Genomic DNA, 12,338 nt, shown 5'->3' on the forward strand with positions numbered 1-12,338 from the left:
AAGCAAAAAAAAGTCTGGAATTAAGAATGATGATCTCAAATCCATTTGTCAATTGTTGGACAAATCCATCTAGTTCACCAGTGTGCTGGAGTCACATGTATTACTTTGCCTGGCATACATGTGACTGCAGACCCACAGCAATGTGGTTGACTGTTCTCTGGACAATTAGGAATGGGCAATAGATGCGGGCTTAGCCAGCAATTTCCCCATCCTGTGAATTAATTTAATTAAAGGAATTGAACTAGCTACATAAATACATTGGCTACAGTGTGAATCAGAGGCTAGAAATACTGCAGCAAGTAACTCACTTCTTGACTCCTCAAAGCATGTCCACCATTTACAAGTCACAAGCCAGGAGTGTGATGGAGTACTCCCACTTGTCTGGATGGGTGCAACTGCAACAAGATGATTGACACCATCCAGGTCAAAGCAACCTATGTTTGGCACCACAAACTTACTCACTGATGTTCAATCTAGGAATTCACTAGAGCTTATTTAACAGAACATTCTAAACCTAGTTAAAAATCACGCAACACCAGGTTATAGTCCAACAGGTTTAATTGGAAACACTAGCTTTCGGAGCATTGCTCCTTCATCTCCAAATCATTCGAAACCTACTACTACCTAGAAGGGCAAGGACAGCACGTACATGGGAACATCACCACTTCAAATTCTCCTCTAAGCCACTCAATAACCTGACTAGGTGATTGACCATGCTAAATTGCCCATAATGTGGAGGAATATGTAGGTTAAAGTGGGTTAGCCATCAAAAATACAGTGTTACATGGTAAGGGGAATGGATCTGGGTGGGATGCCCTTCAAAAGGTCAACGTGGACTCAATGGGCTGAATGGCCTTCTCCCGTACTGTGAGGATTCTATAATTGTAGAATGACTTGGAAATATATCACTCTTCCTTCACTGTCATTTGGTCAAAATCCTGGAATTCCTTCCTTAATAGCGTGTGGGTGCACCTGCAGCAGTTCAAGACTGCAGATCCCCATCACCTTTTTAAGAGCAACTAGGGACGGGCAATAAATGCTGGCCCAGCAGCAACACACCTTTTTTAAAAAATTCATGAGACAGGGAACAGATCAGAACTAGTGTCATCATAATTCCTGATAACAATTTAATCTGAAGAATGATCTTCCTCAGCTCAGGTAGGAACCGTGCAGTATCAGAATGTGATTATTGGGCTCAGGACCTACTCCATAAACCTGTGCCACACTGTTTTCCCAATGAATCTGCCGGTCATCTCAGGTGACTATAACAGAAATCACATTACTACTATCTTAGAGATGAGCAGGGAAGTTACTCTATCATTTTGGCCAAACTAAAAATTGGTTTTCTGATCATTATTGCATCAATGTTTTGGGAATTGACTAAAAGAATTTGGCTTCTGCAGTTCCTGTATTATAAGTGACTACTCTTCAAGAAATATTCATTGGTTCTGAAGCACTTTGGGAGCTCTCCAGTGAAAGGTGCAAGGTCTTTTAAGCACAAAAAAACAGAAGGAGATGGTGGCATAGTGGATATATCAATAGCCGAATAAACCAACAACCAATGCTTTTAAGGCTTTAAGTTCAAGTTTCATCATGGCAGCTATTACAATTCAAAAACTTATAGTTTAAATACAGTTAGTTTGATTAGAAGTGACATGAAACCATTGTCATAAAAATATAATAAGCTGGTTTATTAATGCCATTCAGGGAAAGAAATCTGTTTTACCCGGTATACATGTAACGTCATAGTCATGTGGTTGACTCTTGACTGGCCTCTGAAATAGCCTAGCAAGCCTCTCAGCTCAAATGCAATTAGGGATAGGTAGGAACAATGTTGGAGGTTAGAGAAGAGTTACTGATCATCACATAAATATCAAGGTTGGATATTTAGTGATGAGGAGACACAAGGGAAGGGCTTGAGCAGTACAAACAGCATTGCAGAAGATTTTATCAGAACTGTGGAATTATTTTGGGAATCACTTGGGTGAAGATAGGAATTAAGGAACTGGAAGTCAATACATAGGAAATAAGGCAGTTTTCTACAGTGACTAAAATCAGGGTCATCAATCCGAAGCACTTTTATTCATGAAGACACCAACAGAAACAGAGGACACTAATGGAGGAAACAATCTGGAGTGCAAATAAACTTTTAGAGTTGCTTCTACTCTCTGACTTATTGTTGGTCTTAGGCCAATTTAGTTAGGGAGAGAAAATTCAGCATTGTGAAGTTCACACAATATTTAACAGGAAATGAGCAGCTCACTTCAGTTTGTCGCCCATAAATTTAAGGAGATGGTTATTCAACTTCAGGAGCACCATGGAGCAAATGTTCTCTGATCTGATAGGAAGTCAAGGTATTCACAGCAGGAGGAAATACTGATGGAGCTTACTCAGGTAGATAGTATTTCCTCAAAGGCAACAAGTAAAAACCAATAGCCTTAGATTATGAAGAGTATGTCTAGACGCAGAAATAAATTAAGAATTTCAGCCCTGTATGGTGTACTTCCTAATTTGGTTACACCAAGTGTTTACAAATAATTCATGGAAGGCCAACATCAGCCCATTAATACTTTTTTTTGCCACACAACCTGACTATTCCAGAGCTGTCCTATTCATTTTGCAAACCATCTTATCAAATCCAGATTGACAAAAGTAGTAACTCCAGGAGTTAGGGCTTCAAGTGATCATTTACTCCTGAAGGAATATCCAGTACCAGGGCTCATTGTTTACCCCCATGAGATGTTCTACTTATAGGGATCAGTGTTTACCCCCCCCCCTCCCCCCCTCCCCCAAGGGGTATTCCACCATCACCAGGGATCAGTGTTTAATCAACATGGGGGGACATAGCTACTTATGGTCAGTTTTCCCACAAACCCAATAAACCCATAAGAACATGAACAGGGCATGCCATTCCACTCAGATTGAAACCGATGTGAAGCCAACTGAATTGACCGACTTCTACTACTTGCCTTGGCTTTTTGACCTTTCTTATCACTGCCCAGAAAAAAAAACCTATGGCCCTCAGATTTAAATCTGCTTTTTGTGGGAATGTTCTACACATTCAAAATCCTTTGGCACAAAGCTTCCTCAACTCTTCTCCTGAACGGTCAGGCTGATATATCATCCCTTATCCTAAATCTGTCTACCAGAATCTTCTCTACCTCACACCGAATCCTAAAAAAAACTAAACTCACCCTTTGACCCTTCCCGGAATGCAAACCTGGCATCTGTAAACACTCAAGTGTTAGCAACACAATAATGATCTGCATCATTCCACCTACGGAATATTGCCCTGTACTGTACACATTATTTTGTAAGGCCATTTGATGGCTTCGTGCAATACCAAAACATCCTCCCCTTAATATTCTAGGTCTCAATTTGTGAAAACTGGCATTTCACTAGTCTTTGATTTTTTTTGTAGCTCACATTTAAATTACATGTTCATGGACCCCAAAATCTCTAGGGTTTTTTTTGCTTTTCATTATTTAAGCAATCAAATCTATTAATTTTTGGATTGTGAATGTGACCTCACAGTTGCCTGTATTGAAATCCATCTATCACGCTGCTGCCCACTCACTCAATCATTTTTTTCCTTCATAATTTTATAGTCCTGTCTACACAATTTACTACACCATCCATCACTGTATTAGCACTTACTTGGATATATAGGACTCTATGTAACCAATAAATATAGTAGCTAGCTTGTTATGGCTTCAACTTGGGCCTTCTGGAACACCATTAGTTACTTCCTTTATACTCACTGGGGTAAAATTTTAGCTTTGGACACAATCACTGATTCCATTGGGGGAAAACTGAATTCATTTTGGTAAGTATTCTATGTTCTTCCATGCATTGATAACATACCATTGTCATAGGAGCAGCCCATAGGACCAATGGCTTAAAACAAATTTTTGAAAAAGTATTTTTGCTTTAAAAACTTTCTTTTAAAATACTGAAAGATGGTACTTAGGTGTAGTTTAAGTAATCAAAAAAGATTTATCAAAAAAAATGACACTTCTGGTCATTGTGACTCCACTAAGTCTAAAAATTAATTTTAAAATTACTGAAAACAATTTGCCAGGCGGCACCTGTGGAGAGTTATCATTTAAGTCAATAATTTTTCAATGGGTAGAGGTCAGTGATGTGGTAGAAGACTGGGACAAAGGAGAATGGTATTATGTTTCTGCTCGATTGGACTAGTTCTTTTTCCATGGTTTACTTTTGACCCAATTTGGCACAATAGTTAGTGATATTGTGAGAAATTTGCACGTGACATTGATAAAATATCAACCTGAAATATTAAAGGTTTTAGTAGCAGTAAGATGGTTTAGTTTGTACTCATCAGGAGTGTGATGGCATCTCAGCAAGGACAATGGAAGACTATATTACGTTTTAGGCTGAGGAACCTCTACATTCACCTGCAAAGAGCATGAGCCTTGGTTTAGTAACTAACCACATGGGTGCACTTCAGACAATGCAGCACTCACTGAGGACTACGGGGTATGTCCCATCTCTCGAGAATGGTATTTAACAGCTGCCAATTAAGTGAAGTCAAAAGAAGAATGATTGACATTATTATTAAAACTATAAAGAGAGAAAATTTAGAAGACAAGCGATTGCGTTTATTTTGCAAGACGGTGAAACCAGCAGCTGGGTTAATAATCAAGGTGTTACTTGGTGTTGTTTTAATGGAAGGACAATTGATAAATCATTTCAGAAGAAAATGTCCTTTTCAACTGAATCAATCCTCAGATTTCATTGATTCTCAGACAAAAACAACCTCTAGCTCTGAAAACTGAAATTTATTCTTCATGGAAAATAATATTTAATTGTAATTACAAGTCAGTCCTTAGTACAAAAAAATCAGAGCAGTCTTTGAGAGCTAAACAGAAGCCCACAATTTTAATCAGTGAAGGAACACGAGGGTGGGAAGGGCAAGAAAAGAGAACAGCTGGTGAATGACGTGTACAGTCAGACATGGCCGAGCAGAAGACTTTCAGGATTTCTTCATCCTTGCAAGGCCACGTATTCGTCGAACCAGTGCCTGAATAAACAAGTGTCTTGACCGGACTTTGCAGTAAATGCTCTCAATGTCAAGCAGCTTCTTTTGCAGGGACTCCCCAAAACTTGCTGCAGCATCAATCTGAAGCTGAAAGAAAAACCCAGAACAAACTGTTATTAAATACCACAGCTGATCAGATGTCTAACGTTCTTTCCAATTTACACACTTTTATTGTGAAGACAGAGGCCATGCATTTCACTCTGACACTTCCAACATCAGACATATTACATGACAAAGTACCAGGAGATATGTAATAACATCTCTAACAGGTTGCTTAGAAAATATCTGTCCCTCCCTGGGGCTCTAGCAGCACAGTGGTAGTGTCTCCCACTCTGGGCCAGGAGCCTGAATTCAAATCCCACCTTCTCCAAAGTGTGTCATAACATTCCTGAACAGGTTAATTAAATATATATATCCCTCCTTACATTTGGGGAGCAAAACCACATCCAATTGCAGTAAGGCTTCTTTACTTCTAAGCCCTTTGCAAGAAAATACCATCATTGTTCATATGTTAAGCCTCATGTGTAAAGTACATCCAAATCCATCTGAACACAAACACTAAACTATTTTTAAAAATATTGCTTATACATGCTTCCTATCAAAGTAGATGAATTAACAGATCTACATATCGTACTCCATTTATCACTTCTTGAGGACTCACTTCATCTGCCTGTACTATTTTGCATATGTCCACTCACGTCAACACTAAGCAATCCATTACATTGCATTTCAGTTTCTTCTAATTCACCAATAATTAAGTACTAGATCCTTGCAGCACTCCACCAACTTAGTGGCACCTTATCAAATGCCTAGCAAATATCCAAATATACTACATCCACCAGTTTCCATTTATCAACTCATTAGCAAGCAGTCTAACAAAACCTCAAAGTTTGTAATCATACTATTTTCCAAACACCCTGCTGCCTAATGGTTTCCAATTATTTCCACTGACAGACGGCCAGTGAATTAACAAATAGCTTTCTCCTGCTTTTCTTGAAGTTTGGTTGCACTTGTTTCCTTGCAAGTCACTGCAATCATTTCAGAATCTAGAGCATTTTGAAAGATCACAACCAGTACAGTGGTAATGTCCCATTTTAGAATGTAAGATCTAGGCCACATATCCAGGAATTTGCCAGGTTTCAGTCCATTTAATTTCTCCAGTAGTTTCTGTTCACCAATATTAATAATTTTTTGAATCTCACTCTCATTAAATCCTAGGTTTTCCATTATTTCTGTTTTTTTCTGTATTCTGTGACACCTGCCATTCACCTTATATCCCCCTCATGACTTTATAAACTTCTATAAAGTCACCACTCAACCTCCTACACTCCAGAGAAAAAAGTCCCAATCTATCCAGCCTTTCCTTATAACCCAAACCCTCCATTTCTGGCAACTTTCGAGTAAATCTCTTCTGAACCCCCTCCAGCTTAATAACAGGGAGACCAGAATTGGATACAAAGATCTGAGCAATGAAGACAAGCATGCTATATGCCTTTTATACGTGGTACAAATTTCAAAGAATTATGGACATGATCATTAGATTATATTCCCTACAGTGTGGGTCCACTGTAGTCCACACCGACCCTCTGAAGTGTAACCCACCCAGACCCATTTCCCTCTGACTAATGCACATAACACTGTGGGCAATTTGGAATGGCCAATTCACCTGACCTGTGGGCGGAAACCGGAGCATCCAGAGGAAACCCACGCAGACACGGGAAGAATGTGCAAACTCCATACAGACAGTTGCCAGAGGCTGGAATCGAATCTGGATCCCTGGTGCTGTTAGGCAGCAGTGCTAACCACTGAGCCACCGTGCCGTCCCTTATTGAAGGAGGGCGGGCTCGTCCAGGATTTGAACCCGGGATCTCTCGCTAATCTGCACAGTAGAAGACCCAAAGTGAGAATCATACCCTTAGACCAATGAGCCACAGGGCGCTAAATTTTATTTCTTGTCAATGACCTGTAGGGGGATTGAATCTGCCACCTTGGCATTATTAGCACCACGCTCTAACAACTGAGCTAACCAGCCAGTACATGAACCTCTGGGGCTGGTCCTCAACTTTGCCCAAGGCCTTATTTTAGTTGTGTAAGTCTTGCCCTTATTTATTTTGCCAAAATGCAATACCTCGCATTTATCCAAATTAAACTCCATTGTCAACTCTTCAGCCAACTGATCAAAACCGCTTTGTAATCTCGGATAACATTCTTCACTGTCCATTATACCACCAATCTTTGTGTTATTTGCAAACTTACTAACCATACTTTCAATCTTCTCATCTAAAACATTTATAAAATGAAATGGACCAAGCACAAAACCCTGTGGAAGACTGCTGGTCACAGGCTTCCAGTATGAAAAAAAAACCCTCCACAATCACACTCTGACTCCTGTCGCAAAGTCAATTTTATATCCAGCTGGACACGATGGAGTATTCATGATTTGCCTAGATGAGTGCAAGGCCTAACAGCACGGTGGTTGTACCTAAAGCACTGCAGCCTGTGTGGTGTAAGAATTCACCAGCTCTCCTCAATGATAATGAGGGATGGGAAATAAATGGTGGCTTTGCCAGTAACATGTACACGCCAACAAGCAGAGGAGAAAAATAAAAACTGATGTCACACTACTTGCACTGCCATCTCAATCTAACCTGGTTTTATCTATTTTGCATTTCCTTACACAATTAAATTTAACTAATAATTTGATCTTATAGGTTAACTAAATTAAATGTTTCCTTGTAACACCAAATTACCTCTCGGCAACAAATTTCCACACTCGCTAAGTTCCAAATCAATGTTGAGGGTGTACCCTGTTTCAAATGTGCTTTTGTGACCATTCTTCAGACCATTTATTCATTATGTGGCAGCAAAAATGTTTCAGAGCAAACAAAAATTAGCTGTGCAACAAAAACTTAAAACCTACCTGCTCAATATCATGTTGGTTTACTTGACTTAGAACAAGGCGCCTGGCTTCAGGACTTCCATCAAGACCACCACGATCTGGGATTAATAAAATATATAGGAATGGATTAGAATTCAATTCACTTACCAAACAACAAGTGTCACAGAAATTAGGTACTGCATATTGGACCCAACATTGCCATTGCATCGAGACGTTTATCCACTTCACATTGTTCTGGACTAATCTGTGAGGAGCCTCTCACAGTGACCAGGGTCCAACGACAGATACAAAGATATTTCCACTGTGGTGATTTCAGACCGAATCACACCACCTTATGAAGTAGCCAAGCAAGCCATACGGTTATGTGCAACTTCTGAGCTTGTTAGTCTGAAGGTAACTGCAACACCGTCAGCTCAGACCAGAAATTGAATAAGCTTATTTCTGGTTTCTGTAAATTAATGCCATGCCGACAAATGCTTTTTAAAACCACTCAGCCCTTACAAGTGTGTGCCACAAGCTTCATGTAAATCCTTCTTTTTCACACTGTGCCTACTCCACTGGATATTGAACCTTGGTGAGCAGACAGTGGAATAATTCACAGATACATAATCCATTGCAGAACTGGAAGTGATAAAGTATAAAACAAAAAACACAGAGTCCAGAACCTGCATTAGGGAAGGAGTACTGAAATGTATGCATTGCTCAACGTCAAGTCTGGCACTTACCTGGAAATCGTCTGCCCCTGTAGGATACACTCTGGATATTCAGGGACAAGTGGGCATCAGAAGGTGTAAAATACAGGAAGTAATACTCTAGATGTCGCCACAGGATAAAAAGACAGTTTTCCACAATGACTGAAAAGTTACAACAGGTCAAGGAACAAAGCAGGAGATGTTATGTCACTCACATGAAATGCTCTTAGAAAAAGCAGATGCTGAAAATCTGAAGCCAGAACATTAAATGCGAAAAACACTCAGCATTTGTGTTTCTTTTCTATTTAACAAGGAATTGCTGTACATCCACATCCAAAAGGAAGCAAAAGTCAGTGACATGAATGAATTTGGAAATGAATGCAAGACAAGACCTTTCGCTAATTCATTTGTCATTTTGGACTCAAGGATCTGGAGGGAGAGAGGGGCCGAGAAGGGCATGTGGAATTTATATATCAGATGCAGAGTGTGATTCTCGGATTGTTTTTAGCATGAGAATGGAGGGAGGTAGAAGTTACACCGGATGAAGGCGGCCCTGTTTATCATTGGCTGGGTTTTGCTTTGGCAGAAGTGGGGAAAGAAATAATCTTCATCTTCAAAGGGAACAGGATAAAATGTTGGCTCTCTTTCATCACGCGACTGGCGAACTATAGGGCCTCACTGTCTACAGTAGGGGTTTGGCTAGACTGTTAACTTGGGCTGGATTTATGCTAAACGACATGTTGAGAGTGACTGGCAGATTTGTAGGGCTGCTGTCTGGTCTGCTGGATACTTCTGCTGCTCTTTGGCTCACAGTTTACTCATTACCATGGCTACTAACATCTCATTGTCCAGACCACTGGCAAATGTTTGATGGAGTCTCTGTGGTTCATGAGTATTGTTATAAAACTTATGAATTAAAACTAAATTGAGAGATTTGTTTTTGGATATAGCAGAATTTTGAACAATGTCTTTAGATTACTTACAATGTGGAAACAGGCCCTTCGGCCCAACAAGTCCACACCGACCCGCCGAAGCGCAACCCACCCATACCCCTACATTTACCCCTTACCTAACACTACGGGCAATTTAGCATGGCCAATTCACCTGACCCGCACATCTTTGGACTGTGGGAGGAAACCGGAGCACCCGGAGGAAACCCACGCAGACACGGGGAGAACGTGCAAACTCCACACAGTCAGTCGCTTGAGTCGGGAATTGAACCCGGGTCTCAGGCGCTGTGAGGCAGCAGTGCTAACCACTGTGCCACCGTGCCGCCCACTGACAGCAATGAATATATTAAAATATCCTTAGTCACACTGAACTTGGAATTTATGCCATTTGGTACTTTCACATCCTATTAGGCAGCACCTTATTAAAATGAATTGACTGAATAATTAGGCAGGTGCAGTATCTTTGGACATGTGAGACAACTCTCTGCTTCTGATACAAAACCATTAGAAACACAATTGCTTTCTCCTACAATCTACAAGCCTGAAAGTCCTCCTTTGCTTATTTTTTAAAAAGTCATAGTATGATGCAACTCAGCCCTTTACCTCAATCTCTTAACATAAGCAAATATTGTAAATGCCCAATATTTTGTTCATCTTCCACACCCCCGGACAAAGCCACAATTAAAATACTGGAAAATTCAGAAGCAAGTTGGGTGTGATGAAAATTTGAAGATTTTTCACCTGCTACATTGAACTGGAAAAAAAAAGGATACAGCAGTAGAGGGACAGCAGCTCAGCTCTGTGATTGATCTGCTGCACAAGCCGACGTCTGGCAAGAACATGTCGCTGAGCAGCTGAAATCTTGTCTACACCAAAGGGTACGATTGCTTGACACAGCTGTGAGAGACAAGACAGATTACTTCATTATCTATTGCTGCAAGTGGTTACCAGAACCCATTCTACAGGCCGCTGGGCACCTATCATAATCAGGATACGGCTGCCTTTGAGAAGGTACAAGGAGACAACAAAAGTGACTCTAAACATCATACTTATAAGAAAAGGGTCAAGGAAGTCGAGCCGATTTCTTCAGAACAGATACAATCTAGGTTCGTTGACCCATAAAGTACCTACATAATGCAAAAAAAAATCGGAGTGTACATTGGCACACACCCACCTCCTTGATTTCATCTGGAGGTAGATGCTGCAGATTCTGGTACTTGGTCACACTCTGCCGGTGGCTCTCGTAGTTACTGAAGAAATCATTTGTACTTTGCTTCAAAAGGAACAGGATGACTCCAAGGCTGGGTAGCCTCCAGTAAGGTACCATCGGCAATGGAGCATCTGCCAGTGGATAGAAATAACATTCATTCAGTGGAGCTCAAGCCAGAAAATGTCAACTTTTATTCTGGCACAAAACCACAATGGCAGCCCAAAATCCCAAACCCTGTCCCTAACTCCTAACCTAACACCCTAACAGGTGGTCCTGGTGAACATGATTCAACACAGACAATTGAAAGATGGTCAAGGTTTGTTCCTGATGTATCATCTCTGCCAAAAATAATCACTATCAAACAAACAGACAGTCTTTTCCCTGATTCTCCTACATTGATAAACAATTCCACTACTCCTTCCATATCCCCACTACTCCTTCCATATCCCCACTGCTTGAGACTTGTTTCTTGGTGCATGGTCAGAATATGTGAGTCATGCCTGATCTATTTACTTCTCTTGTCCTATACCTTTCGAAAAGGCAGAGGTTCCCTGTAAAGTCTGACCAGGTAAACATTCAAAATTCAGAGGCAGAAGATAGTAATGGTCTGAAAGTTAGTCACTAAATAGAAAAATATTGGAATGTCTTGTAAAAACAAACATTCACTTGCAGCATTACAATCTCTTTCACATGAAACACTTCTCATTTTATTAGTAGTTTTATAAAAACACAGAAGACACTTATGCCAGTTCTTGCACTTTTAACCACGATGAGCAAATCCTTTGGCCTCAAATCCCCATTAATAAAATTTTAATCTGGGTTTAACCTCAAAAGAACAGCCCATTAACCTACAAAGAGTTGCATAGAAAAAGAAACAAGTGTTTCAGAAATATGTGCTCAAAGAGACTAACCCATTTCAACTCCATCCTACCAAATGCCAGGACCCCATGCAGCCATGCCCTAGCACACAACTAGAAAACCAGAAATGGTTGTCAGTGAAAATTTAACATGGGGTGGAAATTATTTAGAATCTTGAGAAGGGTAGATGAATATATATGGCAAAACATGTTTCTGGTGAAGAATGTAGCAGGAAGGGATTTGGCTTACCTTGCCTACTTCCTTCTCGAGATGTGCCTTCAGTAAGACTAGGAGTAAAGAGGCAGATTGTGTGCTGGGACCCAGGGCTGCTCTGTATCAGCAGCGTCTGACAGTATTGCACCACATTTGCACAAATCTGAAAAGACAGAAACAAGAACTACTGTTTACATCAATATACACCCTCAACTGAGTAACCAGAAAATAATAGAAGCTTCTCTGTCATTTGCCAACCATTGTTCCAGTTGTAGTTTAAGATTTCTCTCAACATTCAGTCTTGTGAACTGCAAAAAATGCAATTTAAATAAAGCTATCTGACACTCCTTGAAATGGAAGTTCCTTCTAATGTATGAAGCACTCCAAATGTTTATTAATATTATTTTAGCAGTGACCCAGCCACCATATTATTCAATTTTGAAAGGCAAAGAAA

At 40.2% G+C, this 12,338-nt stretch overlaps 1 protein-coding gene across 2 annotated transcripts in view; it reads right to left on the reverse strand.

Annotated features, from left to right (window-relative positions):
- Positions 1-4,783: 4,783 nt before the first annotated feature.
- The window catches only part of nup205 (nucleoporin 205), a 109,456-nt gene continuing 101,901 nt past the window's right edge, over positions 4,784-12,338 (reverse strand). For both annotated transcript variants that reach the window (XM_060840017.1, XM_060840016.1), the window contains exons 38-43: positions 11,921-12,047; positions 10,778-10,944; positions 10,377-10,500; positions 8,687-8,815; positions 7,983-8,059; positions 4,784-5,149 (exon numbers count right to left, since the gene is read on the reverse strand). In XM_060840017.1, coding sequence (XP_060696000.1) covers positions 4,997-5,149; positions 7,983-8,059; positions 8,687-8,815; positions 10,377-10,500; positions 10,778-10,944; positions 11,921-12,047 — 777 coding nt within the window. In that variant the 3' untranslated portion in view covers positions 4,784-4,996. The remainder of the gene's footprint in view (positions 5,150-7,982; positions 8,060-8,686; positions 8,816-10,376; positions 10,501-10,777; positions 10,945-11,920; positions 12,048-12,338) is intronic.

This window comes from Hemiscyllium ocellatum, chromosome 19 (genome assembly GCF_020745735.1).
Source record: "Hemiscyllium ocellatum isolate sHemOce1 chromosome 19, sHemOce1.pat.X.cur, whole genome shotgun sequence".
Classification (NCBI taxonomy): domain Eukaryota; kingdom Metazoa; phylum Chordata; class Chondrichthyes; order Orectolobiformes; family Hemiscylliidae; genus Hemiscyllium; species Hemiscyllium ocellatum.